The 27,355-nt window shown below is 47.4% G+C and overlaps 1 protein-coding gene and 38 non-coding genes across 39 annotated transcripts; all 39 read left to right on the top strand.

Annotated features, from left to right (window-relative positions):
• Window positions 1–702: 702 nt before the first annotated feature.
• TRNAM-CAU (transfer RNA methionine (anticodon CAU)) lies at window positions 703–775 on the top strand. Its single transcript has one exon. It is a non-coding gene; the product is annotated as a tRNA-Met (tRNA).
• A 635-nt stretch (window positions 776–1,410) lies between these two features.
• TRNAM-CAU (transfer RNA methionine (anticodon CAU)) lies at window positions 1,411–1,483 on the top strand. Its single transcript has one exon. It is a non-coding gene; the product is annotated as a tRNA-Met (tRNA).
• A 402-nt stretch (window positions 1,484–1,885) lies between these two features.
• TRNAM-CAU (transfer RNA methionine (anticodon CAU)) lies at window positions 1,886–1,958 on the top strand. Its single transcript has one exon. It is a non-coding gene; the product is annotated as a tRNA-Met (tRNA).
• Window positions 1,959–2,359: 401 nt separating this feature from the next.
• On the top strand, window positions 2,360–2,432 carry TRNAM-CAU (transfer RNA methionine (anticodon CAU)). Its single transcript has one exon. It is a non-coding gene; the product is annotated as a tRNA-Met (tRNA).
• Window positions 2,433–3,069: 637 nt separating this feature from the next.
• TRNAM-CAU (transfer RNA methionine (anticodon CAU)) lies at window positions 3,070–3,142 on the top strand. The gene has a single exon. It is a non-coding gene; the product is annotated as a tRNA-Met (tRNA).
• Window positions 3,143–3,305: 163 nt separating this feature from the next.
• Window positions 3,306–3,378, top strand: TRNAM-CAU (transfer RNA methionine (anticodon CAU)). Its single transcript has one exon. It is a non-coding gene; the product is annotated as a tRNA-Met (tRNA).
• Window positions 3,379–6,377: 2,999 nt separating this feature from the next.
• TRNAM-CAU (transfer RNA methionine (anticodon CAU)) lies at window positions 6,378–6,450 on the top strand. Its single transcript has one exon. It is a non-coding gene; the product is annotated as a tRNA-Met (tRNA).
• Window positions 6,451–6,612: 162 nt separating this feature from the next.
• Window positions 6,613–6,685, top strand: TRNAM-CAU (transfer RNA methionine (anticodon CAU)). The gene has a single exon. It is a non-coding gene; the product is annotated as a tRNA-Met (tRNA).
• Window positions 6,686–7,086: 401 nt separating this feature from the next.
• On the top strand, window positions 7,087–7,160 carry TRNAM-CAU (transfer RNA methionine (anticodon CAU)). The gene has a single exon. It is a non-coding gene; the product is annotated as a tRNA-Met (tRNA).
• Window positions 7,161–8,037: 877 nt separating this feature from the next.
• On the top strand, window positions 8,038–8,110 carry TRNAM-CAU (transfer RNA methionine (anticodon CAU)). Its single transcript has one exon. It is a non-coding gene; the product is annotated as a tRNA-Met (tRNA).
• Window positions 8,111–8,276: 166 nt separating this feature from the next.
• Window positions 8,277–8,349, top strand: TRNAM-CAU (transfer RNA methionine (anticodon CAU)). Its single transcript has one exon. It is a non-coding gene; the product is annotated as a tRNA-Met (tRNA).
• A 164-nt stretch (window positions 8,350–8,513) lies between these two features.
• TRNAM-CAU (transfer RNA methionine (anticodon CAU)) lies at window positions 8,514–8,586 on the top strand. Its single transcript has one exon. It is a non-coding gene; the product is annotated as a tRNA-Met (tRNA).
• A 401-nt stretch (window positions 8,587–8,987) lies between these two features.
• Window positions 8,988–9,060, top strand: TRNAM-CAU (transfer RNA methionine (anticodon CAU)). The gene has a single exon. It is a non-coding gene; the product is annotated as a tRNA-Met (tRNA).
• A 401-nt stretch (window positions 9,061–9,461) lies between these two features.
• Window positions 9,462–9,534, top strand: TRNAK-CUU (transfer RNA lysine (anticodon CUU)). The gene has a single exon. It is a non-coding gene; the product is annotated as a tRNA-Lys (tRNA).
• Window positions 9,535–9,698: 164 nt separating this feature from the next.
• TRNAM-CAU (transfer RNA methionine (anticodon CAU)) lies at window positions 9,699–9,770 on the top strand. The gene has a single exon. It is a non-coding gene; the product is annotated as a tRNA-Met (tRNA).
• Window positions 9,771–10,462: 692 nt separating this feature from the next.
• Window positions 10,463–11,650, top strand: LOC142803114 (uncharacterized). The gene has a single exon (XM_075888218.1). The coding sequence runs from the start codon at window positions 10,463–10,465 to the stop codon at window positions 11,648–11,650; it is 1,188 nt and encodes a 395-aa protein (XP_075744333.1).
• Window positions 11,651–15,254: 3,604 nt separating this feature from the next.
• Window positions 15,255–15,327, top strand: TRNAM-CAU (transfer RNA methionine (anticodon CAU)). Its single transcript has one exon. It is a non-coding gene; the product is annotated as a tRNA-Met (tRNA).
• A 163-nt stretch (window positions 15,328–15,490) lies between these two features.
• Window positions 15,491–15,563, top strand: TRNAI-AAU (transfer RNA isoleucine (anticodon AAU)). Its single transcript has one exon. It is a non-coding gene; the product is annotated as a tRNA-Ile (tRNA).
• A 1,581-nt stretch (window positions 15,564–17,144) lies between these two features.
• Window positions 17,145–17,217, top strand: TRNAM-CAU (transfer RNA methionine (anticodon CAU)). The gene has a single exon. It is a non-coding gene; the product is annotated as a tRNA-Met (tRNA).
• A 637-nt stretch (window positions 17,218–17,854) lies between these two features.
• TRNAM-CAU (transfer RNA methionine (anticodon CAU)) lies at window positions 17,855–17,927 on the top strand. Its single transcript has one exon. It is a non-coding gene; the product is annotated as a tRNA-Met (tRNA).
• A 400-nt stretch (window positions 17,928–18,327) lies between these two features.
• TRNAM-CAU (transfer RNA methionine (anticodon CAU)) lies at window positions 18,328–18,400 on the top strand. Its single transcript has one exon. It is a non-coding gene; the product is annotated as a tRNA-Met (tRNA).
• Window positions 18,401–18,803: 403 nt separating this feature from the next.
• On the top strand, window positions 18,804–18,876 carry TRNAM-CAU (transfer RNA methionine (anticodon CAU)). Its single transcript has one exon. It is a non-coding gene; the product is annotated as a tRNA-Met (tRNA).
• Window positions 18,877–19,040: 164 nt separating this feature from the next.
• On the top strand, window positions 19,041–19,113 carry TRNAI-AAU (transfer RNA isoleucine (anticodon AAU)). The gene has a single exon. It is a non-coding gene; the product is annotated as a tRNA-Ile (tRNA).
• Window positions 19,114–19,277: 164 nt separating this feature from the next.
• On the top strand, window positions 19,278–19,350 carry TRNAM-CAU (transfer RNA methionine (anticodon CAU)). The gene has a single exon. It is a non-coding gene; the product is annotated as a tRNA-Met (tRNA).
• Window positions 19,351–19,749: 399 nt separating this feature from the next.
• TRNAM-CAU (transfer RNA methionine (anticodon CAU)) lies at window positions 19,750–19,822 on the top strand. Its single transcript has one exon. It is a non-coding gene; the product is annotated as a tRNA-Met (tRNA).
• Window positions 19,823–20,460: 638 nt separating this feature from the next.
• On the top strand, window positions 20,461–20,533 carry TRNAI-AAU (transfer RNA isoleucine (anticodon AAU)). The gene has a single exon. It is a non-coding gene; the product is annotated as a tRNA-Ile (tRNA).
• Window positions 20,534–21,170: 637 nt separating this feature from the next.
• TRNAM-CAU (transfer RNA methionine (anticodon CAU)) lies at window positions 21,171–21,243 on the top strand. Its single transcript has one exon. It is a non-coding gene; the product is annotated as a tRNA-Met (tRNA).
• A 400-nt stretch (window positions 21,244–21,643) lies between these two features.
• TRNAM-CAU (transfer RNA methionine (anticodon CAU)) lies at window positions 21,644–21,716 on the top strand. The gene has a single exon. It is a non-coding gene; the product is annotated as a tRNA-Met (tRNA).
• An 872-nt stretch (window positions 21,717–22,588) lies between these two features.
• TRNAM-CAU (transfer RNA methionine (anticodon CAU)) lies at window positions 22,589–22,661 on the top strand. Its single transcript has one exon. It is a non-coding gene; the product is annotated as a tRNA-Met (tRNA).
• Window positions 22,662–23,059: 398 nt separating this feature from the next.
• On the top strand, window positions 23,060–23,132 carry TRNAM-CAU (transfer RNA methionine (anticodon CAU)). Its single transcript has one exon. It is a non-coding gene; the product is annotated as a tRNA-Met (tRNA).
• A 164-nt stretch (window positions 23,133–23,296) lies between these two features.
• On the top strand, window positions 23,297–23,369 carry TRNAM-CAU (transfer RNA methionine (anticodon CAU)). Its single transcript has one exon. It is a non-coding gene; the product is annotated as a tRNA-Met (tRNA).
• Window positions 23,370–24,007: 638 nt separating this feature from the next.
• On the top strand, window positions 24,008–24,080 carry TRNAM-CAU (transfer RNA methionine (anticodon CAU)). The gene has a single exon. It is a non-coding gene; the product is annotated as a tRNA-Met (tRNA).
• A 164-nt stretch (window positions 24,081–24,244) lies between these two features.
• Window positions 24,245–24,317, top strand: TRNAM-CAU (transfer RNA methionine (anticodon CAU)). Its single transcript has one exon. It is a non-coding gene; the product is annotated as a tRNA-Met (tRNA).
• Window positions 24,318–24,719: 402 nt separating this feature from the next.
• Window positions 24,720–24,792, top strand: TRNAM-CAU (transfer RNA methionine (anticodon CAU)). Its single transcript has one exon. It is a non-coding gene; the product is annotated as a tRNA-Met (tRNA).
• A 164-nt stretch (window positions 24,793–24,956) lies between these two features.
• TRNAI-AAU (transfer RNA isoleucine (anticodon AAU)) lies at window positions 24,957–25,029 on the top strand. Its single transcript has one exon. It is a non-coding gene; the product is annotated as a tRNA-Ile (tRNA).
• Window positions 25,030–25,193: 164 nt separating this feature from the next.
• On the top strand, window positions 25,194–25,266 carry TRNAM-CAU (transfer RNA methionine (anticodon CAU)). Its single transcript has one exon. It is a non-coding gene; the product is annotated as a tRNA-Met (tRNA).
• A 400-nt stretch (window positions 25,267–25,666) lies between these two features.
• Window positions 25,667–25,739, top strand: TRNAM-CAU (transfer RNA methionine (anticodon CAU)). Its single transcript has one exon. It is a non-coding gene; the product is annotated as a tRNA-Met (tRNA).
• A 629-nt stretch (window positions 25,740–26,368) lies between these two features.
• TRNAI-AAU (transfer RNA isoleucine (anticodon AAU)) lies at window positions 26,369–26,441 on the top strand. Its single transcript has one exon. It is a non-coding gene; the product is annotated as a tRNA-Ile (tRNA).
• A 637-nt stretch (window positions 26,442–27,078) lies between these two features.
• TRNAM-CAU (transfer RNA methionine (anticodon CAU)) lies at window positions 27,079–27,151 on the top strand. The gene has a single exon. It is a non-coding gene; the product is annotated as a tRNA-Met (tRNA).
• The last annotated feature ends 204 nt before the right edge of the window (window positions 27,152–27,355 follow it).

Consider the following 27,355-nt stretch of genomic DNA (forward strand, 5'->3'; position numbering starts at 1 on the left):
GCGCAGTAGGCTGCGCGTCAGTCTCATAATATGAAGGTCGTGAGTTCAATCCTCACCCGGGGCAAAGGTGGGGCAGTTCTTTGTTTGCTTATGAGAGTTTAATTAGGTCGTGAGGGGTGCGCTGTCTGAAGCAGTAATGAATGACTGTTGCTGAGTTTTCTTACTTTTTCGACCTTTACTTTGGGAACTATTGATACCTGTTGTGTTTTCCAGTGACACCTGTCCGCCTCGGTAGCGCAGTAGGCAGCGCGTCAGGCTCATAATCTGAAGGTCGTGAGTTGAATCCTCACCCGGGCCAAAGGCGGTGCAGTTTCTTTATGTGTGCTTAAGAGAGTTTAATTAGGTCTTGAGGGGTGCGCTGTCTGAAGCAGTAATGAATGACTGTTGCTGAGTTTTCTTACTTTTTCGACCTTTACTTTTGGGAACTATTGATACCTGTTGTGTTTTCCAGTGACACCTGTCCGCCTCGGTAGCGCAGTAGGCAGCGCGTCAGGCTCATAATCTGAAGGTCGTGAGTTGAATCCTCACCCGGGCCAAAGGCGGTGCAGTTTCTTTATGTGTGCTTATGACAGTTTAATTAGGTCGTGAAGGGTGCGCTGTCTGGAGCAGTAATGAATGACTGTTGCCGAGTTTTCTTACTTTTTCGACCTTTAACTTGAGGGAACTATTGATACCGGTTGTGTTTCCCAGTGACACCTGTCCGCCTCGGTAGCGCAGTAGGCAGCGCGTCAGTCTCATAATCTGAAGGTCGTGAGTTCAATTCTCACCCGGGCCAAAGGCGGTGCAGTTTTTTGTTTGCTTATGAGAGTTTAATTAGGTCGTGAGGAGTGCGCTGTCAGGAGAAGTAAAGAATGACAGTTGCTCGGTTTTCTTAATTTTTCAATTTTTAACTTGTGGGAACTATTGATACCGGTTGTGTTTCCCAGAGACACCTGTCCGCCTCGGAAGCGCAGTAGGCAGTGCGTCAGTCTCATAATCTGAAGGTCGTGAGTTCAATACACACCCAGGGTAAAGGCGGTACACATTTGTTGTTTGCTTATGAGAGTTTAATTAGGTCGTGAGGGGTGCGCTGTCTGGAACAGTAATAAATGACTGTTGCTCGGTTTTCTTACTGTTTCAATTTTTAACTTGTGGAAACTATTGATACCGGTTGTGTTTCCCAGTGACCCCTGTCCGCCTCGGTAGCACAGTAAGCACCGCGTCAGTCTCATAATCTGAAGGTCGTGAGTTCAATACCCCCGGGGTAAAGGCGGTTCAGTTTTGTTGTTTGCTCATGAGAGTTTAATTAGGTCGTGAGGGGTGCGCTGTCTGGAGCATTAATGATTGACTGTTGCTGAGTTTTCTTACTTTTTCGACCTTTAACTTGTGGGAACTATTGATACCGGTTGTGTTTCCGAGTCACACCTGTCCGCCTCGGTAGTGCAGTAGGCAGCGCGTCAGTCTCATAATCTGAAGGTCGTGAGTTCAATCCTCACCCGGGGCAACCTTGGTGCAGATTTTTTGTTTGCTCATGAGAGTTTAATTAGGTCGTGAGTGGTGCACTGTCTGGAGCAGTAATAAATGACTGTTGCTCAGTTTTCTTACTTTTTCCACCTTTATTTTTGTGGGAACTAATGATACCGGTTGCGTTTGCCAGGGACTCCTGTCTGCCTCGGTAACGCAGTAGGCAATGCGTCAGTCTCATAATCTGAAGGTCGTGAGTTCAATCCTCACCCGGGGCAAAGGCTGTGCAGATTTTTTGTTTGCTTATGAGAGTTTAATTAGGTCGTGAGGGGTGCACTGTGTGGAGCAGTAATGAATTACTGTTGCTCGGTTTTCTTACTTTTTCGACCTTTAATTTGTGGGAACTAATGATACCGGTTGCGTTTCGCAGTGACCCCTGTCCGCCTCGGTAGCGCAGTAGGCAGCGCGTCAGTCTCATAATCTGAAGGTCGTGAGTTCCATCCTCACCCGGGGCAAAGGCGGTGTAGTTGTTTTGTTTGCTTATGAGAGTTTAATTAGGTCGTGAAGGGTGCGCTGTCTGGTGCAGTAATGAATGACTGTTGCTGATTTTTCTTACTTTTTCGACCTTTAACTTGTGGGAACTATTGATACCGGTTGTGTTTCCCAGTGACACCAGTCCGCCTCGGTAGCCCAGTAGGCGGCGCGTCAGTCTCATAATCTGAAGGTCGTGAGTTCAATCCACACCCGGGGCAAAGGCGGTGCAGATTTTTTGTTTGCCTATGAGAGTTTAATTAGGTCGTGAGGGGTGCGCTGTCCTGAGCAGTAATGAATGACTGTTGCTGAGTTTTCTTACTTTTTCGACCTTTAACATGTGGGAACTATTGATACCGGTTGTGTTTCCCAGTGACGCCTGTTCGCGTCGGTAGCGCAGTAGGCAGCGCGTCAGTCTCATAATCTGAAGGTCGTGAGTTCAATCCTCACCCGGGGCAAATTTGTTGCAGATTTTTTGTTTGCTCATGAGAGTTTAATTAGGTCGTGAGGGGTGCACTGTCTGGAGCAGTAATAAATGACTGTTGCTCAGTTTTCTTACCTTTTCCACCTTTAATTTGTGGGAACTAATGATACCGGTTGCGTTTCCCAGTGACCCCTGTCCGCGTCGGTAGCGCAGTAGGCAGCGCGTCAGTCTCGTAATCTGAAGGTCGTGAGTTCAATCCTCTCCCGGGGCAAAGGCGGTGAATATGTTTTGTTTGCTTATGAGAGTTTAATTAGGTCGTGAGGGGTACACTGTCTGGAGAAGTAATGAATGACTGTTGCTCGGTTTTACTACTTTTTCGACCTTTAACTTGAGGGAAATATTGATATCGGTTGTGTTTCCCAGTGACACCTGTCCGCCTCGGTAGCGCAGTAGGCAGCGCGTCAGTCTCATAATCTGAAGGTCGTGAGTTCAATTTTCACCCAGGCCAAAGGTGGTGCAGTTTTTTGTTTGCTTATGAGAGTTTAATTAGGTCGTGAGGAGTGCGCTGTCAGGAGCAGTAATGAATGACAGTTGTTCGGTTTTCTTATTTTTTCAACCTTTAATTTGTGGGAACTAATGATACCGGTTGCGTTTCCCAGTGACCCCAGTCTGCCTCGGTAGCGCAGTAGGCAGCGCGTCAGTCTCATATTCTGAAGGTCGTGAGTTCAATCCTCACCCGGGGGAAAGGCGGTGAAGTTTTTTGTTTGTTTATGAGAGTTTATATAGGTCGTCAAGGATGCGCTGTCTGGAGCAGTAGTGAATGACTGTTGCCGAGTTTTCTTTCTTTTTCGACCTTTACCTTGAGGGAACTATTGATACCGGTTGTGTTTCCCAGTGACACCTGTCCGCCTCGGTAGCGCAGTAGGCAGCGCGTCAGTCTCATAATCTGAAGGTCGTGAGTTCAATTCTCACCCGGGCCAAAGGCGGTGCAGTTTTTTGTTTGCTTATGAGAGTTTAATTAGGTCGTGAGGAGTGCGCTGTCAGGAGCAGTAATGAATGACAGTTGCTCGGTTTTCTTAACTTTTCAATTTTTAACTTGTGGGAAATATTGATACCGGTTGTGTTTCCCAGAGACACTTGTCCGCCTCGGAAGCGCAGTAGGCAGCGCGTCAGTCTCATAATCTGAAGGTCGTGAGTTCAATACACACCCAGGGTAAAGGCGGTACACATTTGTTGTTTGCTTATGAGAGTTTAATTAGGTCGTGAGGGGTGCGCTGTCTGGAGCAGTAATAAATGACTGTTGCTCGGTTTTCTTACTGTTTCAATTTTTAACTTGTGGAAACTATTGATACCGGTTGTGTTTCCCAGTGACCCCTGTCCGCCTCGGTAGCGCAGTAGGCACCGCATCAGTCTCATAATCTGAAGGTCGTGAGTTCAATCCACACCCGGGGCAAAGGCGGTGCAGGATTTTTGTTTGCTTATGAGAGTTTAATTAGGTCGTGAAGAGTGCGCTGTCAGGAGCAGTAATGAATGACAGTTGCTCGGTTTTCTTATTTTTTCAACCTTTAATTTGTGGGAACTAATGATACCGGTTGCGTTTCCCAGTGACCCCAGACTGCCTCGGTAGCGCAGTAGGCAGCGCGTCAGTCTCATATTCTGAAGGTCGTGAGTTCAATCCGCACCCAGGGCAAAGGCGGTGAAGTTTTTTGTTTGTTTATGAGAGTTTAATTAGGGCGTGAAGGGTGCGCTGTCTGGAGCAGTAATGAATGACTGTTGCCGAGTTTTCTTACTTTTTCGACCTTTAACTTGAGGGAACTATTGATACCGGTTGTGTTTCCCAGTGACACCTGTCCGCCTCGGTAGCGCAGTAGGCAGCTCGTCAGTCTCATAATCTGAAGGTCGTGAGTTCTATTCTCACCCGGGGCAAAGGCGCTGAAGTTTTTTGTTTGCTTATGAGAGTTTAATTAGGTCGTGAGGGGTGCGCTGTCTGGAGCAGTAATGAATGACTGCTGCTGAGTTTTCTTACTTTTTCGACCTTTAACTTGTGGGAACTATTGATACCGGTTGTGTTTCCCAGTGTCACCTGTCCGCCTCGGTAGTGCAGTAGGCAGCACGTCAGTCTCATAATCTGAAGGTCGTGAGTTCAATCCTAAGGCGGGCAATGTCGATGCAGTTTTTTTGTTTGCTTATGAGAGTTTAATTAGGTCGTGAGGGGTGTGCTGTCTGGAATAGTAATGAATGACTGTTGCTGAATTTTCTTATTTTCTCGACCTTTAATTTGTGGAAACGAATGATACCGGTTGTGTTTCCCAGTGACCCCTGTCCGCCTCGGTAGCGCAGTAGGCAGCGCGTCAGTCTCATAATCTGAAGGTCGTGAGTTCCATCCTCACCCAGCGCAAAGGCGGTGTAGTTGTTTTGTTTGCTTATGAGAGTTTAATTAGGTCGTGAAGGGTGCGCTGTCTGGTGCAGTAATGAATGACTGTTGCTGAGTTTTCTTACTTTTTCGACCTTTAATTTGTGGGAACTATTGATACCGGTTGTGTTTCCCAGTGACACCAGTCCGCCTCGGTAGCGCAGTAGGCGGTGGTTCAGTCTCATAATCTGAAGGTCGTGAGTTCAATCCACACCCGGGGCAAAGGTGGTGCAGATTTTTCGTTTGCCTATGAGAGTTTAATTAGGTCGTTAGGGGTGCGCTGTCCTGAGCAGTAATGAATGACTGTTGCTCGGTTTTCCTACTTTTTCGACCTTTTATTTGTGGGAACTATTGATACCGGTTGTGTTTCCCAGTGTCACCTGTCCGCCTCGGTAGTGCAGTAGGCAGCGCGTCAATCTCATAATCTGAAGGTCGTGAGTTCAATCCTAAGGCGGGCAATGTCGATGCAGTTTTTTGTTTGCCTATGAGAGTTTAATTAGGTCGTGAGGGGTGTGCTGTCTGGAACAGTAATGAATGACTGTTGCTGAATTTTCTTATTTTTTCGACCTTTAATTTGTGGAAACGAATGATACCGGTTGCGTTTGCCAGTCACCCCTGTCCGCCTCGGTAGACCAGTAGGCAGCGCGTCAGTCTCATAATCTGAAGGTCGTGAGTTCAATCCTCACCCGGGCCAACGTCGATGCAGTTTTTTTGTTTAATCATGAGAGTTTATTAGGTCGTGAGGGTTGCACTGTCTGGAGCAGTAATGAATGACTGCTGCTGAGTTTTCTTACTTGTTCGACCTTTAACTTGTGGGAACTATTGATACCGGTTGTGTTTCCCAGTGTCACCTGTCCACCTCGGTAGTGCAGTAGGCAGCGCGTCAGTCTCATAATCTGAAGGTCGTGAGTTCAATCCTAAGGCGGGCCAATGTCGATGCAGTTTTTTTGTTTGCTTATGAGAGTTTAATCAGGTCGTGAGGGGTGCGCTGTCTGGAACAGTAATGAATGACTGTTGCTGAATTTTCTTATTTTTTGGACCTTTCATTTGTGGAAACGAATGATACCGGTTGCGTTTCCTAGTGACCCCTGTCCGCCTCGGTAGCGCAGTAGGCAGCACATCAGTCTCATAATCTGAAGGTCGTGAGTTCATACCTCGCCCGGGGCAAAGGCGGTGCAGATGTTTTGTTTGCTTATGAGAGTTTAATTAGGTCGTGAGGGGTGCACTGTCTGGAGCAGTAATGAATGACTGTTGCCCAGTTTCCTTATTTTTTTGACCTTTATTTGTGGAAACGAATGATACCGGTTGCGTTTCCCAGTGACCCCTGTCCGCCTCGGTAGCGCAGTAGGCAGCGCGTCAGTCTCATAATCTTAAGGTCGTGAGTTCAATCCTCACCCGGGGGAAAGGTGGTGCAGATATTTGTTTGCTTATAAGAGTTTAATTAGGTCGTGAGGGGTGCGCTGTCTGGAGCAGTAATGAATGACTGTTGCTGAGTTTTCTTACTTTCTCAATTGTTAAACCATGGGAACTATTGATACTGGTTGTGTTTCCCAAAGACACCTGTCCGCCTCGGTAGCGCAGTAGGCAGCGCGTCAGTCTCATAATATGAAGGTCGTGAGTTCAATCCTCACCCGGGGCAAAGGTGGTGCAGTTCTTTGTTTGCTTATGAGAGTTTAATTAGGTCGTGAGGGGTGCGCTGTCTGAAGCAGTAATGAATGACTGTTGCTGAGTTTTCTTACTTTTTCGACCTTTACTTTTGGGAACTATTGATACCTGTTGTATTTTCCAGTGACACCTGTCCGCCTCGGTAGCGCAGTAGGCAGCGCGTCAGGCTCATAATCTGAAGGTCGTGAGTTCAATCCTCACCCGGGCCAAAGGCGGTGCAGTTTCTTTATGTGTGCTTATGAGAGTTTAATTAGGTCTTGAGGGGTGCGCTGTCTGGAGCAGTAATGAATGACTGTTGCTGAGTTTTGTTACTTTTTCGACCTTTAACTTGAGGGAACTATTGATACCGGTCGTGTTTCCCAGTGACACCTGTCCGCCTCGGTAGCGCAGTAGGCAGCGCGTCAGTCTCATAATCTGAAGGTCGTGAGTTCAATTCTCACCCAGGCTAAAGGCGGTGCAGTTTTTTGTTTGCTTATGAGAGTTTAATTAGGTCGTGAGGAGTGCGCTGTCAGGAGCAGTAATGAATGACAGTTGCTCGGTCTTCTTATTTTTTCAACCTTTAATTTGTGGGAACTAATGATACCGGTTGCGTTTCCCAGTGACCCCAGTCTGCCTGGTAGCGCAGTAGGCAGCGCGTCAGTCTCATATTCTGAAGGTCGTGAGTTCAATCCTCACCCAGGGCAAAGGCGGTGAAGTTTTTTTGTTTGTTTATGACAGTTTAATTAGGTCGTGAAGGGTGCGCTGTCTGGAGCAGTAATGAATGACTGTTGCCGAGTTTTCTTACTTTTTCGACCTTTAACTTGAGGGAACTATTGATACCGGTTGTGTTTCCCAGTGACACCTGTCTGCCTCGGTAGCGCAGTAGGCAGCGCGTCAGTCTCATAATCTGAAGGTCATGAGTTCAATTCTCACCCGGGCCAAAGGCGGTGCAGTTTTTTGTTTGCTTATGAAAGTTTAATTAGGTCGTGAGGAGTGCGCTGTCAGGAGCAGTAATGAATGACAGTTGCTCGGTTTTCTTAATTTTTCAATTTTTAACTTGTGGGAACTATTGATACCGGTTGTGTTTCCCAGAGACACCTGTCCGCCTCGGAAGCGCAGTAGGCAGCGCGTCAGTCTCATAATCTTAAGGTCGTGAGTTCAATACACACCCAGGGGAAAGGCGGTACACATTTGTTGTTTGCTTATGAGAGTTTAATTAGGTCGTGAGGGGTGCGCTGTCTGGAGCAGTAATAAATGACTGTTGCTCGGTTTTCTTACTGTTTCAATTTTTAACTTGTGGAAACTATTGATACCGGTTGTGTTTCCCAGTGACCCCTGTCCGCCTCGGTAGCACAGTAGGCACCGCGTCAGTCTCATAATCAGAAGGTCGTGAGTTCAATCCCCCCCCCCCCGGGGTAAAGGCGGTTCAGTTTTGTTGTTTGCTTATGAGAGTTTAATTAGGTCGTGAGGGGTGCGCTGTCTGGAGCATTAATGATTGACTGTTGCTGAGTTTTCTTACTTTTTCGACCTTTAACTTGTGGGAACTATTGATACCGGTTGTGTTTCCCAGTCACACCTGTCCGCCTCGGTAGTGCAGTAGGCAGCGCGTCAGTCTCATAATCTGAAGGTCATGAGTTCAATCCTCACCCGGGGCAACCTTGGTGCAGATTTTTTGTTTGCTCATGAGAGTTTAATTAGGTCGTGAGTGGTGCACTGTCTGGAGCAGTAATAAATGACTGTTGCTCAGTTTTCTTACTTTTTTCCACCTTTATTTTTGTGGGAACTAATGATACCGGTTGCGTTTGCCAGGGACTCCTGTCTGCCTCGGTAACGCAGTAGGCAGCGCGTCAGTCTCATAATCTGAAGGTCGTGAGTTCAATCCTCACCCGGGGCAAAGGCGGTGCAGATTTTTTGTTTGCTTATGAGAGTTTAATTAGGTCGTGAGGGGTGCACTGTGTGGAGCAGTAATGAAATACTGTTGCTCGGTTTTCTTACTTTTTCGACCTTTAATTTGTGGGAACTATTGATACCGGTTGCGTTTCGCAGTGACCCCTGTCCGCCTCGGTAGCGCAGTAGGCAGCGCGTCAGTCTCATAATCTGAAGGTCGTGAGTTCCATCCTCACCCGGGGCAAAGGCGGTGTAGTTGTTTTGTTTGCTTATGAGAGTTTAATTAGGTCGTGAAGGGTGCGCTGTCTGGTGCAGTAATGAATGACTGTTGCTGAGTTTTCTTACTTTTTCGACCTTTAACTTGTGGGAACTATTGATACCGGTTGTGTTTCCCAGTGACACCAGTCCGCCTCGGTAGCGCAGTAGGCGGCGCTTCAGTCTCATAATCTGAAGGTCGTGAGTTCAATCCACACCCGGGGCAAAGGCGGTGCTGATTTTTTGTTTGCCTATGAGAGTTTAATTAGGTCGTGAGGGGTGCGCTGTCCTGAGCAGTAATGAATGACTGTTGCTGAGTTTTCTTACTTTTTCGACCTTTAACATGTGGGAACTATTGATACCGGTTGTGTTTCCCAGTGACGCCTGTTCGCCTCGGTAGCGCAGTAGGCAGCGCGTCAGTCTCATAATCTGAAGGTCGTGAGTTCAATCCTCACCCTGGGCAAATTTGTTGCATATTTTTTGTTTGCTCATGAGAGTTTAATTAGGTCGTGAGGGGTGCACTGTCTGGAGCAGTAATAAATGACTGTTGCTCTGTTTTCTTACTTTTTCCACCTTTAATTTGTGGGAACTAATGATACCGGTTGCGTTTCCCAGTGACCCCTGTCCGCGTCGGTAGCGCAGTAGGCAGCGCGTCAGTCTCGTAATCTGAAGGTCGTGAGTTCAACCCTCTCCCGGGGCAAAGGCGGTGAATATGTTTTGTTTGCTTATGACAGTTTAATTAGGTCGTGAGGAGTGCGCTGTCAGGAGCAGTAATGAATGACAGTTGCTCGGTTTTCTTATTTTTTCAACCTTTAATTTGTGGGAACTAATGATACCGGTTGCGTTTTCCAGTGACCCCAGTCTGCCTCGGTAGCGCAGTAGGCAGCGCGTCAGTCTCTTATTCTGAAGCTCGTGAGTTCAATCCTCACCCGGGGCAAAGGCGGTGAAGTTTTTTTGTTTGTTTATGAGAGTTTAATTAGGTCGAGAAGGGTGCGCTGTCTGGAGCAGTAATGAATGACTGTTGCCGAGTTTTCTTACTTTTTCAACCTTTAATTTGTGGGAACTAATGATACCGGTTGCGTTTCCCAGTGACCCCTGTCCGCCTCGGTAGTGCAAAGGCAGCACGTCTGTCTCATAATCTGAAGGTCGTGAGTTCAATCCTCACCCGGGGCAAAGGCGGTGCAGATTTTTTGTTTGCTCATGAGATTTTAATTAGGTCGGGAGGGGTGCGCTGTCTGGAGCAGTAATAAATGACTGTTGCTCGGTTTTCTTACTTTTTCGACCTTTAATTTGTGGGAACTAATGATACCGGTTGCGTTTCGCAGTGACCCCTGTCCGCCTCGGTAGCGCAGTAGGCGGCGCGTCAGTCTCATAATCTCAAGGTCGTGAGTTCAATCCTCACCCGGGGCAAAGGCGCAGAAGTTTTTTGTTTGCTTAAGAGAGTTTAATTAAGTCGTGAGGGGTGCGCTGTCTGGAGCAGTAATGTAGACTGCTGCTGAGTTTTCTTACTTTTCCGACCTTTAACTTGTGGGAACTATTGATACCGGTTGTGTTTCCCAGTGTCACCTGTCCGCCTCGGTAGTGCAGTAGGCAGCGCATCAGTCTCATAATCTGAAGGTCGTGAGTTCAATCCTAAGGCGGGCCAATGTCGATGCAGTTTTTTTGTTTGCTTATGAGAGTTTAATTAGGTCGTGAGGGGTGCGCTGTCTGGAACAGTAATGAATGACTGTTGCTGAATTTTCTTATTTTTTCGACCTTTAATTTGTGGAAACGAATGATACCGGTTGCGTTTGCCAGTCACCCCTGTCCGCCTCGGTAGCCCAGCATTCCACTTCCGGCCGCGACAGCGTACGGACGTGTTTATCATGTGCTCCCGTGTAGGGGCGGTTTCAGCGGCCCGTGTGGGCCGCGGTATCAGGTGTACCGAAAAGCCAGGCGAAGATTTCCAGGTTGTTCTGCCTCAGCTGCCTTCAGGTGATTCTGTTTTGCACACCGTTTTTTTGCACGGAAATTTGAAAGCCAGGCCATATCGAGTGGAGCATGTCCGAGACAGCCTTGCTCGTCTTTCGCTGCTGCCGGAAGTGGTTGCCCTTGGGGCATACCAAATGAATCACGTATGGGCAGTGACGTTCAAGGATGATGAGGGTAAAAAGAAGATGCTGGCGGCGGAGTCATTTGACCTAAAGGACCATCGCTGTATGGTGGTTGACCCCCGTGATCGAGGTGTGCGGCTGAAGTTGTACTGGCTTCTTCATGGCGTGCCGGACGAGGCTGTGCGAGTCGCCTTAACGCCCTACGGAAAAGTGACCGAGATAAGCAGAGATAAATGGAAGGTGCAGGGTTGCAATGACAAAGGTTCAACCACGCGGTCGGTCACGCTGAGGCTACACGCGGGCGTGTCCGTGGACGACCTGCCACACCAACTACGAGTTGCGGAGGACATGGCGCTCGTCGTAATTCCTGGCAGATCACCGCTCTGCCTCCGATGCCGGGCTATCGGACACATTCGACGGGATTGCCGCGTGCCGCGCTGTGGGGTCTGTCGTCGCTATGGCCACGATGACGCCCACTGTGTGAGGTCGTACGCCAGCATTGCGGGCCCAGGCCAAACAGACGAAGTGTCTGAACACCTGATGGATGCCGTGGATGCCGAAGAAGCGAGCAGGGAAGACGGTTGTACGGAAGGCCCTGCCACGCCCCCTGAACAGTCTACTGGGGCCGCACTGGAATCTACCAATGAAGGCGACAAGCACTCTGGTGCGCCAGGAACGAATTTAGACACGGCAGCAGTAGAGGACGACGCTACAGCAGCGAGCAAGTCATCTTCAGCTGCGCGAGAGGGCGGCCCGGAAGCAACGGACGCCGAGATGACCAAGGCCGGTGCTATCGCTTTAAAGCGAGCTCGTGAAACACCTGACGGTACCGGAAATGTTGACACGTCGGCCACCAGTGAACCTCCAACAAAGACGGCGACTGGTCGCCGGCCTACCTTTAAACCACGACCAAACCTGTCGCCTGACCGTAGGGGCACTCAAACGTCGGCCCCGCCGTAGCGGAGGAGACGTTCCGAGGCTTTCTACGCTGAGCACACGCAACCACTGTTGCGACGTGAGTATGACACCTGACGAAACAACCTTCAAGAAATGGCGACTAACTTTAAAACTGGTATTTGCATCGCGACGTTGAACTCAAGAGGCCTGTGTTCGCGCAGGAGACAATGCCAGATTAGTCGCATTTTGTTAGAAAACGACATAGACCTCCTGGCTGTACAAGAAACTAAAATGGAAAGTGAAGAACAAACGGAGCAAATGGTTCAAGTTTTTTGCTCTAGGTACAATGTCTGCGTTTGTCATGCTGTTGGGCGGTCAGGAGGCTGTGTCGTTTTCATACGTAGTAGCATCGCGGTTGTTGAAAATGTGTCTACCTGCGATAGCGGTAGGCTGGTTGTGTGCGACTTCAGTTTTTCTGGACTGCCTTGGCGCGTTGTGTGTGTTTATGCACCGAACAGATCGCACGAACGGGAACTTTTTTTCAGAGCGATTGAAGGGTTCTTGAAAACGGAAAGAAATGTTGTGGTTCTAGGGGATTTCAATTGTGTCTGTAGAGCGGAGGATAAGACAACGAGCTTCAATGTGCGCGATAGAAGCGCTGAGCTGTTGAATAAAATAGTGAACGAGACAGGGCTGGAAGATGTCGGTTATGTAATGACGCGAGAGGGTGAAGTAGGATATACGCACTTTCAAGGTCATTCGCACGCGAGGTTAGACAGAATATATTTGTCGGCAAAGTTGGTGCCACTATGCTCATCTTATCAAACTCAACATCTTAGTTTTAGTGATCACTGTCTGGTCAAGGTCAACATTGGCGAAAAACGTAAGGCTGCGAAGTTTAATTGGTTTCTATGGAAATTTAATGAAAAGCTGCTGCAAGATGAAATATTTGTCACAAAAACCAAAGAATGTCTTTCAAATGCTCTTCGTTTGGAGACCAATAACTTCATAGCTGTGTGGGAGCAAATGAAGTGTGATATAAAGATGATAGCGATTGAAAGAGCCTGTGTATTACGTAATCGGGAAAGGCAACAAGAGAGGCAGTTACAAAGCGAACTAGACTACATGTTAAGCGTAGAAAATGAAGTGCCGGGAAAATTTAAGAAAGAAATAAAGGAGGCGAAAGCAAAGCTCGAATTCATCGACGACGAAAAGTACCGCGGAGCAATGATAAGGGCTCGCACTGAACGGCTGTGGATGGGTGAAACGCCCACTAAGCGAGTGCTCAGTGAAGAAAAGAAACATGCAGCAAACAAAGAGATAAATGAAATTCGATACCGCAATTACATTACCCGGGACCGCGAACAGATAAAGCACGCCTTTGTCGAGTTTTATACGCAACTCCTTAGCCATACAATCAATGACCCCGAACGATTCAAAGAGGACTTTCTGACCCTTATGCCGAGATTGGAAGACTCTGAGCGGGAGCTACTGGAAGTAGAAATCACTGTGGCAGAAATTGAATCAGCTATAGATAACCTGGGTAACGGCAAGTCACCAGGGCCGGATGGGCTTGGTGCTGCCATATACAAATTTTTTAAGACAGAAATGGCACTGGCATTACACCGAGTGATCAGAGAATGCTACGACAAGCAGCAAACACCTCATTCATTTAGGACAGCACACGTAGTATTAATCCCCAAAACTGATGACCCCGCAAAGCTACTTTCAGTGGAATCCTACCGACCTATCAGTTTGAGCAACACTGACTATAAAATATACACGAAGGTCCTAGCAAGACGGCTCCAAAGTGTTGTCACATCCCTTGTCGGCCCGCATCAGACATGTGGGATTAAGGGCAGAACCATATTCACAAATATACACGTAACCAGAAGTATTCTAGAATGCTGTGATGCAAATAATGACCGCGTGGCCATGATTCAGCTAGACCTGCACAAAGCGTTCGATAAAGTTGTACATGAAATTTTGTTTTTATTGCTGGAACATGTGAATGTAGGAACTGTCATTACAGAAGGTGTTAGAATGGTGTATCATGACTGTAGGGCTAATTTAGTAATCAACAAAGAAGTAAGTGCTTCAATTCCTGTGCGCTCGAGCGTGAAGCAAGGTTGTGCTTTGTCGCCACTCCTTTTCGCGCTTTACTTAGAGCCCTTCTGTTTACGAATACTTGCAACACCAAGTATAAGAGGGTATACGTTTCTGACCAGTGGAATTAGAATTTTAGCCTATGCTGATGACGTCGCAGTGTTTTGCAGTGACAAAGAAAGTGTGCAAGAAGTTGTACGAATAGCTAGGGAATTTTGTGCAGCAACGGGCAGCGCAATTAGTTGGCCAAAATGTCTAGGCTTTTGGCATGGCCAGTGGCAAAGCACACCCGAAGTTTACTGTAACATGAATTGGAAAATCATGCCCGGAAAGTACCTCGGTGTGCCTTTGGATCATTACCGCAATGCTACGGAGTATTGGTCTGAGGAACGTCAACGCATTAAAAATTGTACTGATAAGTGGGGAGGTCGCAATTTATCAATGTTTGCAAAAGCGTCCGTGTGCAATGTATTTCTGATTGCAAAAGTGTTTTATGTATTACAAGTGTTAACCATGACCCGCACTTCTGTCCAGAAAATGCACCGAGTATTCGCGACCTTTATATGGGGGTCGCAGTGGGAGCGCACGAGCCGGTGCAACTTATTTCATAGGGTAAAATATGGTGGTCTGGGGCTTTTGCATTTGTTTTTTAAGCAGTTGGTGAGCAGATTCATGTTCGCTCGAGATCAAACTGACAATTTCTTGAGAACTGTGATCCAAGCAAGACTGCAGACCCCCTTATCTGATTTCGTCGTGTCATCTTTTTCTTTCGAAGCTGGACCACTCAGTCCTTATTTGCGAGAAGTAGTTACAGCTACACGCCTGCTCAAGGAAAGATTTTCGTACGAATACTTGTCCGACGTGACTAAAAAGAAACTGTATCGTGACCTTCTTGATGTCTTCCTGCCAGTGCCCGTCTACCGAGCTTCGTGCAGGCTAGGTTCTGAGCGTGACGTGTTTAAACGTGTTAAGAGAATGCCGGTCAGACCCTCTGTCAAAACATTCTTCTTTCAAGTGCATACCGGCACTCTCCCTGTACTGCCATGGCTAAAAAGTAAAGGGCTTTTTGTACCGTGGTCCGTCAACTGTCTAATCTGCGGCAAACCAGAAACGATAAATCATATCTTTCTCGACTGCCATGATGCTGTGTTCTTGTGGGACGTACTACAACGGACTATAAAAAAAGAACTACCTATCAACGCCTTTGGAATCCGTTTTCTTCCGTGTGCAGCTGCAGGGGAAGTGCCGAGTGACATGTTAATGTTGCTTTGCATGCATAGTGTGTGGAGGACAAGAATGGATGTACGACATATGCGTGTAGACGCACGTTCAGCGAGAGACTATTTTGTTGAGAGTATGCTGTATACACGAGACGTGTTTAAAGCGCTGCCTGAACCCCCCGAGTGGTTACCTGTGCTCGACCAATTGGCTTCTGTGAAGCCTTTTTAAACCAAGTGCACTGGCCAAGTTGAAGCTGGTGTTTTATTAAGTGTACATATTTTGTATGTAATCCTTTTGCTTGTGGTTATTAAAAGGCAATAAAGAAAAAAAAAAAAAAAAAGCCTCGGTAGCGCAGTAGGCAGCGCGTCAGTCTCATAATCTGAAGGTCGTGAGTTCAATCCTCACCCGGGGCAAAGGCGCTGAAGTTTTTTGTTTGCTTATGAGAGTTTAATTAGGTCGTGAGGGGTGCACTGTCTGGAGCAGTAATGAATGACTGTTGCTGAGTTGTCTTACCTTTTCGACCTTTAACTTGTGGGAACTATTGATACCGGTTGTGTTTCCCAGTGACACCTGTCCGCCTCGGTAGCGCAGTAGGCAGCGCGTAAGTCTAATAATCTGAAGGTCGTGTGTTCAATCCTCACCTGGGGCAAAGGTGGTGCGGATGTTTTGTTTGCTTATGAGAGTTTAATTAGGTCGTGAAGGGTGCGCTGTCTGGAGCAGTAATGAATGACTGTTGCTGAGTTTTCTTACTTTTTCGACTTTTAACTTGTGGGAACTAATGATACCGGTTGCGTTTCTCAGTGACCCCTGTCTGCCTCGGTAGCGATTAGGCAGCGCGTCAGTCTCATAATTTGAAGGTCGTGAGTTCAATCCTCACCCGGGGCAAAGGCGGTGCCGATTTTTTGTTTGCTTATGAGAGTTTATTTAGTTCGTGAGAGGTGCGCTGTCTGGAGCAGTATTGAATGACTGTTGCTGAGTTTTCCTACTTTTTCGACCTTTAACTTGGGGGATTTATTGATACTGGTTGTGTTTCCCAGTGTCACCTGTCCGCCTCGGTAGCGCAGTAGGCAGCGCGTCAGTCTCATAATCTGAAGGTCGTGAGTTCAATCCACACCCAGGGTAAAGGCGGTAAAGATTTTGTGTTTGCTTATGAGAGTTTAATTAGGTCGTGAGGGGTGCGCTGTCTGGAGCAGTAATGAATGACTGCTGCTGAGGTTTCTTACTTTTTCGACCTTTAACTTGCGGGAACTATTGATACCGGTTGTGTTTCCCAGTGACACCTGTCCGCCTCGGTAGTGCAGTAGGCATCGTGTCAGTCTCATAATCTGAAGGTCGTGAGTTCAATCCTGAGGCGGGCCAATGTCGATGCAGTTTTTTTGTTTGCTAATGAGAGTTTAATTAGGTCGTGAGGGGTGTGCTGTCTGGAACAGTAATGAATGACTGTTGCTGAATTTTCTTATTTTTTCGACCTTTAATTTGTGGAAACGAACGATACCGGTTGCGTTTGCCAGTCACCCCTGTCCGCCTCGGTAGCCCAGTAGGCAGCGCGTCAGTCTCATAATCTAAAGGTCGTGAGTTCAATCCTCACCCGGGCCAATTTTGATGCAGTTTTTTGTTTAATCATGAGAGATTAATTAGGTCGTGAGTGTTGCACTGTCTGGAGCAGTAATGAATGACTGCTGCTGAGTTTTCTTACTTTTTCGACCTTTAACTTGTGGGAACTATTGATACCGGTTGTGTTTCCCAGTGTCACCTGTCCGCCTCGGTAGTGCAGTAGGCAGCGCGTCAGTCTCATAATCTGAAGGTCGTGAGTTCAATCCTAAGGCGGGCCAATGTCGATGCAGTTTTTTTGTTTGCTTATGAGAGTTTAATTAGGTCGTGAGGGGTGCGCTGTCTGGAACAGTAATGAATGACTGTTGCCCAGTTTTCTTATTTTTTCGACCTGTATTTGTGGAAACGAATGATACCGGTTGCGTTTCCCAGTGACCCCTGTCCGCCTCGGTAGCGCAGTAGGCAGCGCGTCAGTCTCATAATCTGAAGGTCGTGAGTTCAATCCTCACCCCAGCAAAGGTGTTGCAGTTCCTTGTTTGCTTATGAGAGTTCAATTAGGTCGTGAGGGGTGCACTGTCTGAAGCAGCAATGAATGACTGTTGCTGAGTTTTCTTACTTTTTCGACCTTTAACTTGTGGGAACTACTGATACCTGTTGTGTTTTCCAGTGACACCTGTCCGCCTCGGTAGCGCAGTAGGCAGCGCGTCAGGCTCATAATCTGAAGGTCGTGAGTTCAATCCTCACCCGGGCCAAAGGCGGTGCCGTTTTTTTGTTTGCTTATGAGAGTTTATATCGGTCGTGAAGGATGCGCTGTCTGGAGCAGTAGTGAATGACTGTTGCCGAGTTTTCTTACTTTTTCGACCTTTAACTTGAGGGAACTATTGATACCGGTTGTGTTTCCCAGTGACACCTGTCCGCCTCGGTAGTGCAGTAGGCAGCGCGTCAGTCTCATAATCTGAAGGTCGTGAGTTCAATTCTCACCCGGGCCAAAGCGGTGCAGTTGTTTTGTTTGCTCATGAGAGTTTAATTGGGTCGTGAAGGGTGCGCTGTCTGGAGCAGTAATAAATGACTGTTGCTGAGTTTTTTTATTTTTTCGTCCTTTAACTTGTGGGAACTATTGATACCGGTTGTGTTTCCCAGTGACACCAGTCCGCCTCGGTAGCGCAGTAGGCGGCGCTTCAGTCTCATAATCTGAAGGTCGTTAGTTCAATCCTAAGGCGGGCCAATGTCGATGCAGTTTTTTTGTTTGCTTATGAGAGTTTAATTAGGTCGTGAGGGGTGCGCTGTCTGGAACAGCAATGAATGACTGTTGCTGAATTTTCTTATTTTTTCGACTTTTCATTTGTGGAAACGAATGATACCGGTTGCGTTTCCTAGTGACCCCTGTCCGCCTCGGTAGCGCAGTAGGCAGCACGTCAGTCTCATAATCTGAAGGTCGTGAGTTCAATCCTCACCCGGGGCAAAGGCGGTGCCGATGTTTTGTTTGCATATGAGAGTTTAATTAGGTCGTGAGGAGTGCGCTGTCAGGAGCAGTAATGAATGACAGTTGCTCGGTTTTCTTATTTTTTCAACCTTTAATTTGTGGGAACTAATGATACCGGTTGCGTTTCCCAGTGACCCCTGTCCGCCTCGGTAGCGCAGTAGGCAGCGCGTCAGTCTCATAATCTGAAGGTCGTGAGTTCAATTCTCACCCAGGCCAAAGGCGGTGCAGTTTTTTGTTTGCTTATGAGAGTTTATTTAGGTCGTGAGGAGTGCGCTGTCAGGAGCAGTAATGAATGACAGTTGCTCGGTATTCTTATTTTTTCGACCTTTAATTTGTGGAAACGAATGATACCGGTTGCGTTTCGCAGTGACTCCTGTCAGCCTCGGTAGCGCAGTAGGCAGCGCGTCAGTCTCATAATCTGAAGGTCGTGAGTTCCATCCTCACCCGGGGCAAAGGCGGTGTAGTTGTTTTGTTTTCTTATGAGAGTTTAATTAGGTCGTGAAGGGTGCGCTGTCTGGAGCAGTAATGAATGACTGTTGCTGAGTTTTTTTTTATTTTTTCGACCTTTAACTTGTGGGAACTATTGATAGCGGTTGTGTTTCCCAGTGACACCAGTCCGCCTCGGTAGCGCAGTAGGCGGCGCTTTAGTCTCATAATCTGAAGATCGTGATTTCAATCCACACCCGGGGCAAAGGCGGTGAAGATTTTTTGTTTGCATATGAGAGTTTAATTAGGTTGTGAGGGGTGCGCTGTCCTGAGCAGTAATGAATGACTGTTGCGGAGTTTTCTTACTTTTTCGACCTTTAACATGTGGGAACTATTGATACCGGTTGTGTTTCCCAGTGACGCCTGTTCGCCTCGGTAGCGCAGTAGGCAGCGCGTCAGTCTCATAATCTGAAGGTCTTGAGTTCAATCCTCACCCGGGGCAAAGGTGGTGCAGATGTTTTGCTTGCTTATGAGAGTGTAATTAGGTCGTGAGGGGTGCACTGTCTGGAGCAGTAATGAATGACTGTTGCTGAGTTTTCTTACTTTTTCGACCTTTAACTTGTGGGAACTATTGATACCGGTTGTGTTTCCCAGTGACACCTGTCCGCCTCGGTAGTGCAGTAGGCAGCGCGTAAGTCTAATATTCTGAAGGTCGTGAGTTCAATCCTCACCCGGGGCAAAGGTGGTACGGATGTTTTGTTTGCTTATGAGTGTTTAATTAGGTCGTGAGGGGTGCGCTGTCTGAAGCAGTAATGAATGACTGTTGCTGAATTTTCTTACATTTTCGACCTTTAACTTGTGGGAACTATTGATACCTGTTGTGTTTTCCAGTGACACCTGTCCGCCTCGGTAGCGCAGTAGGCAGCGCGTCAGGCTCATGATCTGAAGGTCGTGAGTTCAATCCTCACCCGGGCCAAAGGCGGTGCAGTTTTTTGTTTGCTTATGAGAGTTTAATTAGGTCTTGAGGGGTGCGCTGTCTGGAGCAGTAATGAATGACTGTCGCTTAGTTTTTTTACTTTTTCGACCTTTAACTTGAGGGAACTATTGATACCGGTTGTGTTTCCCAGTGAAGCCTGTCCGCCTCGGTAGCGCAGAAGGCAGCGCGTCAGTCTCATAATCTGAAGGTCGTGAGTTCAATTTTCACCCAGGCCAAAGGCGGTGCAGTTTTTTGTTTGCTTATGAGAAATTAATTAGGTCGTGAGGAGTGCGCTGTCAGGAGCAGTAATGAATGACAGTTGCTCGGTTTTCTTATTTTTTCAACCTTTAATTTGTGGGAACTAATAATACCGGTTGCGTTTCCCAGTGACCCCAGTCTGCCTCGGTAGCGCAGTAGGCAGCGCGTCAGTCTCATATTCTGAAGGTCGTGAGTTCAATCCTCACCCGGGGCAAAGGCGGTGTAGTTGTTTTGTTTGCTTATGAGAGTTCAATTAGGTCGTGAAGGGTGCGCTGTCTGGAGCAGTAATGAATGACTGTTGCTGAGTTTTTTTATTTTTTTTACCTTTAACTTGTGGGAACTATTGATACCGGTTGTGTTTCCCAGTGACACCAGTCCACCTCGGTAGCGCAGTAGGCGGCGCTTCAGTCTCATAATCTGAAGGTCGTGAGTTCAATCAACACCCGGGGCAAAGGCGGTGAAGATTTTTTGTTTGCCTAAGAGAGTTTAATTAGGTTGTGAGGGGTGCGCTGTCCTGAGCAGTAATGAATGACTGTTGCGGAGTTTTCTTACTTTTTCGACCTTTAACATGTGGGAACTAGTGATACCGGTTCTGTTTCCCAGTGACCCCTGTCCGCCTCGGTAGCGCAGTAGGCAGCGCGTCAGTCTCATAATCTGAAGGTCGTGAGTTCAATCCTTCCCAGGGGCAAAGGTGGTGCAGATGTTTTGTTTGCTTATGAGAGTTTAATTAGGTCGTGAGGGGTGCACTGTCTGGAGCAGTAATGAATGACTGTTGCTGAGTTTTCTTACTTTTTCGACCTTTAACTTGTGGGAACTATTGATACCGGTTGTGTTTCCCAGTGACACCTGTCCGCCTCGGTAGCGCAGTAGGCAGCGCGTAAGTCGAATAATCTGAAGGTCGTGAGTTCAATCCTCACCCGGGGCAAAGGTGGTGCGGATGTTTTGTTTGCTTATGAGAGTTTAATTAGGTCGTGAAGGGTGCGCTGTGTGGAGCAGTAATGAATGACTGTTGCTGAGTTTTCTTACTTTTTCGACCTTTAACTTGTGGGAACTAATGATACCGGTTGCGTTTCCCAGTGACCCCTGTCTGCCTCGGTAGCGATTAAGCAGCGCTTCAGTCTCATATTCTGAAGGTCATGAGTTCAATCCTCACCCGGGGCAAAGGCGGTGCAGATTTTTTGTTTGCTTATGAGAGTTTATTTAGGTCGTGAGAGGTGCGCTGTCTGGAGCAGTAATGAATGACTGTTGCTGAGTTTTCCTACTTTTCCGACCTTTAACTTGGGGGAACTATTGATACCGGTTGTGTTTCCCAGTGACACCTGTCCGCCTCGGAAGCGCAGTAGGCAGCGCGTCAGTCTCATAATCTGAAGGTCGTGAGTTCAATCCACACCCAGGGTAAAGGCGGTACAGATTTTGTGTTTGCTTATGAGAGTTTAATTTGGTCGTGAGGGGTGCGCTGTCTGGAGCAGTAATGAATGACTGTTTCTCGGTTTTCTTACTGTTTCAATTTTTAACTTGTGGGAACTATTGATACCGGTTGTGTTTCCCAGTGACCCCTGTCTGCCTAGGTAGCGCAGTAGGCAGCGCGTCAGTCTCATAATCTGAAGGTCGTGAGTTCAATCCTCACCCGGGGCAAAGGCGCTGAAGTTTTTTGTTTGCTTATGAGAGTTTAATTAGGTCGTGAGGGGTGCGCTGTCTGGAGCAGTAATGAATGACTGCTGCTGAGTTTTCTTGCTTTTTCGACCTTTAACTTGTGGGAACTATTGATACCGGTTGTGTTTCCCAGTGTCACCTGTCCGCCTCGGTAGTGCAGTAGGCAGCGCGTCAGTCTCATAATCTGAAGGTCGTGAGTTCAATCCTAAGGCGGGCCAATGTCGATGCAGTTTTTTTGTTTGCTTATGAGAGTTTAATTAGGTCGTGAGGGGTGCGCTGTCTGGAACAGTAATGAATGACTGTTGCTGAATTTTCTTATTTTTTCGACCTTTAATTTGTGGAAACGAATGATACCGGTTGCGTTTCGCAGTGACCCCTGTCAGCCTCGGTAGCGCAGTAGGCAGCGCGTCAGTCTCATAATCTGAAGGTCGTGAGTTCCATCCTCACCCGGGGCAAAGGCGGTGTAGTTGTTTTGTTTGCTTATGAGAGTTTAATTAGGTCGTGAAGGGTGCACTGTCTGGAGCAGTAATGAATGACTGTTGCTGAGTTTTTTTATTTTTTCGTCCTTTAACTTGTGGGAACTATTGATACCGGTTGTGTTTCCCAGTGACACCAGTCCGCCTCGGTAGCGCAGTAGGCGGCGCTTCAGTCTTATAATCTGAAGTTCGTGAGTTCAATCCTAAGGCGGGCCAATATCGATGAAGTTTTTTGTTTGCTTATGAGAGTTTAATTAGGTCGTGAGGGGTGCGCTGTCTGGAACAGTAATGAATGACTGTTGCTGAATTTTCTTATTTTTTCGACCTTTCATTTGTCGAAACGAATGATACCGGTTGCGTTTCCTAGTGACCCCTGTCCGCCTCGGTAGTGCAGTAGGCAGCACGTCAGTCTCATAATCTGAAGGTCGTGAGTTCAATCCACACCCAGGGTAAAGGCGGTACAGATTTTGTGTTTGCTTATGAGAGTTTAATTAGGTCGTGAGGGGTGCGCTGTCTGGAGCAGTAATGAATGACTGCTGCTGAGTTTTCTTACTTTTTCGACCTTTAACTTGTGGGAACCATTGATACCGGTTGTGTTTCCCAGTGTCACCTGTCCGCCTCGGTAGTGCAGTAGGCAGCGCGTCAGTCTCATAACTGAAGGTCGTGAGTTCAATCCTAAGGCGGGCCAATGTCGATGCAGTTTTTTTGTTTGCTTATGAGAGTTTAATTAGGTCGTGAGGGGTGCGCTGTCTGGAACAGTAATGAACGACTGTTGCCCAGTTTTCTTATTTTTTCGACCTTTATTTGTGGAAACGAATGATACCGGTTGCGTTTCCCAGTGACCCCTGTCCGCCTCGGTAGCGCAGTAGGCAGCGCGTCAGTCTCATAATCTGAAGGTCGTGAGTTCAATCCTCACCCGGGGGAAAGGTGGTGCAGATATTTGTTTGCTTATAAGAGTTTAATTAGGTCGTGAGGGGTGCACTGTCTGGAGCAGTAATGAATGACTGTTGCTGAGTTTTCTTACTTTTTCAATTTTTAACTTGTGGGAACTATTGATACTGGTTGTGTTTCCCAGTGACACCTGTCCGCCTCGTTAGCGCAGTAGGCAGCGCGTCAGTTTCATAATTTGAGGGTCGTGAGTTCAATCCTCACCCCAGCAAAGGTGTTGCAGTTCTTTGTTTGCTTATGAGAGTTTAATTAGGTCGTGAGGGGTGCACTGTCTGAAGCAGTAATGAATGACTGTTGCTGAGTTTTCTTACTTTTTCGACCTTTAACTTGTGGGAACTATTGATACCTGTTGTGTTTTCCAGTGACACCTGTCCGCCTCGGTAGCGCAGTAGGCAGCGCGTCAGGCTCATAATCTGAAGGTCGTGAGTTCAATCCTCACCCGGGCCAAAGGCGGTGCCGTTTTTTTGTTTGCTTATGAGAGTTTAATTAGGTCTTGAGGGGTGCGCTGTCTGGAGCAGTAATAAATGACTGTTGCTGAGTTTTCTTACTTTTTCGACCTTTAACTTGAGGGAACTATTGATACCGGTTGTGTTTCCCAGTGACACCTGTCCGCCTCGGTAGCGCAGTAGGCAGCGCGTCAGTCTCATAATCTGAAGATCGTGAGTGCAATCCTCACCCGGGGCAAAGGCGGTGCCGATTTTTTGTTTGCTTATGAGAGTTTATTTAGTTCGTGAGAGGTGCGCTGTCTGGAGCAGTATTGAATGACTGTTGCTGAGTTTTCCTACTTTTTCGACCTTTAACTTGGGGGATTTATTGATACGGGTTGTGTTTCCCAGTGTCACCTGTCCGCCTCGGTAGCGCAGTAGGCAGCGCGTCAGTCTCATAATCTGAAGGTCGTGAGTTCAATCCACACCCAGGGTAAAGGCGGTAAAGATTTTGTGTTTGCTCATGAGAGTTTAATTGGGTCGTGAAGGGTGCGCTGTCTGGAGCAGTAATAAATGACTGTTGCTGAGTTTTTTTATTTTTTCGTCCTTTAACTTGTGGGAACTATTGATACCGGTTGTGTTTCCCAGTGACACGAGTCCGCCTCGGTAGCGCAGTAGGCGGCGCTTCAGTCTCATAATCTGAAGGTCGTTAGTTCAATCCTAAGGCGGGCCAATGTCGATGCAGTTTTTTTGTTTGCTTATGAGAGTTTAATTAGGTCGTGAGGGGTGCGCTGTCTGGAACAGCAATGAATGACTGTTGCTGAATTTTCTTATTTTTTCGACTTTTCATTTGTGGAAACGAATGATACCGGTTGCGTTTCCTAGTGACCCCTGTCCGCCTCGGTAGCGCAGTAGGCAGCACGTCAGTCTCATAATCTGAAGGTCGTGAGTTCAATCCTCACCCGGGGCAAAGGCGGTGCAGATGTTTTGTTTGCTTATGAGAGTTTATTTAGGTCGTGAGGAGTGCGCTGTCAGGAGCAGTAATGAATGACAGTTGCTCGGTTTTCTTATTTTTTCGACCTTTAATTTGTGGAAACGAATGATACCGGTTGCGTTTCGCAGTGACTCCTGTCAGCCTCGGTAGCGCAGTAGGCAGCGCGTCAGTCTCATAATCTGAAGGTCGTGAGTTCCATCCTCACCCGGGGCAAAGGCGGTGTAGTTGTTTTGTTTGCTTATGAGAGTTTAATTAGGTCGTGAAGGGTGCGCTGTCTGGAGCAGTAATGAATGACTGTTGCTGAGTTTTTTTTATTTTTTCGACCTTTAACTTGTGGGAACTATTGATAGCGGTTGTGTTTCCCAGTGACACCAGTCCGCCTCGGTAGCGCAGTAGGCGGCGCTTTAGTCTCATAATCTGAAGATCGTGATTTCAATCCACACCCGGGGCAAAGGCGGTGAAGATTTTTTGTTTGCCTATGAGAGTTTAATTAGGTTGTGAGGGGTGCGCTGTCCTGAGCAGTAATGAATGACTGTTGCGGAGTTTTCTTACTTTTTCGACCTTTAACATGTGGGAACTATTGATACCGGTTGTGTTTCCCAGTGACGCCTGTTCGCCTCGGTAGCGCAGTAGGCAGCGCGTCAGTCTCATAATCTGAAGGTCTTGAGTTCAATCCTCACCCGGGGCAAAGGTGGTGCAGATGTTTTGCTTGCTTATGAGAGTGTAATTAGGTCGTGAGGGGTGCACTGTCTGGAGCAGTAATGAATGACTGTTGCTGAGTTTTCTTACTTTTTCGACCTTTAACTTGTGGGAACTATTGATACCGGTTGTGTTTCCCAGTGACACCTGTCCGCCTCGGTAGTGCAGTAGGCAGCGCGTAAGTCTAATATTCTGAAGGTCGTGAGTTCAATCCTCACCCGGGGCAAAGGTGGTACGGATGTTTTGTTTGCTTATGAGTGTTTAATTAGGTCGTGAGGGGTGCGCTGTCTGAAGCAGTAATGAATGACTGTTGCTGAATTTTCTTACATTTTCGACCTTTAACTTGTGGGAACTATTGATACCTGTTGTGTTTTCCAGTGACACCTGTCCGCCTCGGTAGCGCAGTAGGCAGCGCGTCAGGCTCATGATCTGAAGGTCGTGAGTTCAATCCTCACCCGGGCCAAAGGCGGTGCAGTTTTTTGTTTGCTTATGAGAGTTTAATTAGGTCTTGAGGGGTGCGCTGTCTGGAGCAGTAATGAATGACTGTCGCTTAGTTTTTTTTACTTTTTCGACCTTTAACTTGAGGGAACTATTGATACCGGTTGTGTTTCCCAGTGAAGCCTGTCCGCCTCCGTAGCGCAGAAGGCAGCGCGTCAGTCTCATAATCTGAAGGTCGTGAGTTCAATTTTCACCCAGGCCAAAGGCGGTGCAGTTTTTTGTTTGCTTATGAGAAATTAATTAGGTCGTGAGGAGTGCGCTGTCAGGAGCAGTAATGAATGACAGTTGCTCGGTTTTCTTATTTTTTCAACCTTTAATTTGTGGGAACTAATGATACCGGTTGCGTTTCCCAGTGACCCCAGTCTGCCTCGGTAGCGCAGTAGGCAGCGCGTCAGTCTCATATTCTGAAGGTCGTGAGTTCAATCCTCACCCGGGGCAAAGGCGGTGTAGTTGTTTTGTTTGCTTATGAGAGTTTAATTAGGTCGTGAAGGGTGCGCTGTCTGGAGCAGTAATAAATGACTGTTGCTGAGTTTTTTTATCTTTAACTTGTGGGAACTATTGATACCGGTTGTGTTTCCCAGTGACACCAGTCCGCCTCGGTAGCGCAGTAGGCGGCGCTTCAGTCTCATAATCTGAAGGTCGTGAGTTCAATCAACACCCGGGGCAAAGGCGGTGAAGATTTTTTGTTTGCCTAAGAGAGTTTAATTAGGTTGTGAGGGGTGCGCTGTCCTGAGCAGTAATGAATGACTGTTGCGGAGTTTTCTTACTTTTTCGACCTTTAACATGTGGGAACTAGTGATACCGGTTCTGTTTCCCAGTGACCCCTGTCCGCCTCGGTAGCGCAGTAGGCAGCGCGTCAGTCTCATAATCTGAAGGTCGTGAGTTCAATCCTTCCCAGGGGCAAAGGTGGTGCAGATGTTTTGTTTGCTTATGAGAGTTTAATTAGGTCGTGAGGGGTGCACTGTCTGGAGCAGTAATGAATGACTGTTGCTGAGTTTTCTTACTTTTTCGACCTTTAACTTGTGGGAACTATTGATACCGGTTGTGTTTCCCAGTGACACCTGTCCGCCTCGGTAGCGCAGTAGGCAGCGCGTAAGTCGAATAATCTGAAGGTCGTGAGTTCAATCCTCACCCGGGGCAAAGGTGGTGCGGATGTTTTGTTTGCTTATGAGAGTTTAATTAGGTCGTGAAGGGTGCGCTGTGTGGAGCAGTAATGAATGACTGTTGCTGAGTTTTCTTACTTTTTCGACCTTTAACTTGTGGGAACTAATGATACCGGTTGCGTTTCCCAGTGACCCCTGTCTGCCTCGGTAGCGATTAAGCAGCGCTTCAGTCTCATAATCTGAAGGTCGTGAGTTCAATCCTCACCCGGGGCAAAGGCGGTGCAGATTTTTTGTTTGCTTATGAGAGTTTATTTAGGTCGTGAGAGGTGCGCTGTCTGGAGCAGTAATGAATGACTGTTGCTGAGTTTTCCTACTTTTCCGACCTTTAACTTGGGGGAACTATTGATACCGGTTGTGTTTCCCAGTGACACCTGTCCGCCTCGGAAGCGCAGTAGGCAGCGCGTCAGTCTCATAATCTGAAGGTCGTGAGTTCAATCCACACCCAGGGTAAAGGCGGTACAGATTTTGTGTTTGCTTATGAGAGTTTAATTTGGTCGTGAGGGGTGCGCTGTCTGGAGCAGTAATGAATGACTGTTGCTCGGTTTTCTTACTGTTTCAATTTTTAACTTGTGGGAACTATTGATACCGGTTGTGTTTCCCAGTGACCCCTGTCCGCCTAGGTAGCGCAGTAGGCAGCGCGTCAGTCTCATAATCTGAAGGTCGTGAGTTCAATCCTCACCCGGGGCAAAGGCGCTGAAGTTTTTTGTTTGCTTATGAGAGTTTAATTAGGTCGTGAGGGGTGCGCTGTCTGGAGCAGTAATGAATGACTGCTGCTGAGTTTTCTTGCTTTTTCGACCTTTAACTTGTGGGAACTATTGATACCGGTTGTGTTTCCCAGTGTCACCTGTCCGCCTCGGTAGTGCAGTAGGCAGCGCGTCAGTCTCATAATCT

Source organism: Rhipicephalus microplus, chromosome 3 (genome assembly GCF_043290135.1).
Source record: "Rhipicephalus microplus isolate Deutch F79 chromosome 3, USDA_Rmic, whole genome shotgun sequence".
NCBI lineage: Eukaryota > Metazoa > Arthropoda > Arachnida > Ixodida > Ixodidae > Rhipicephalus > Rhipicephalus microplus.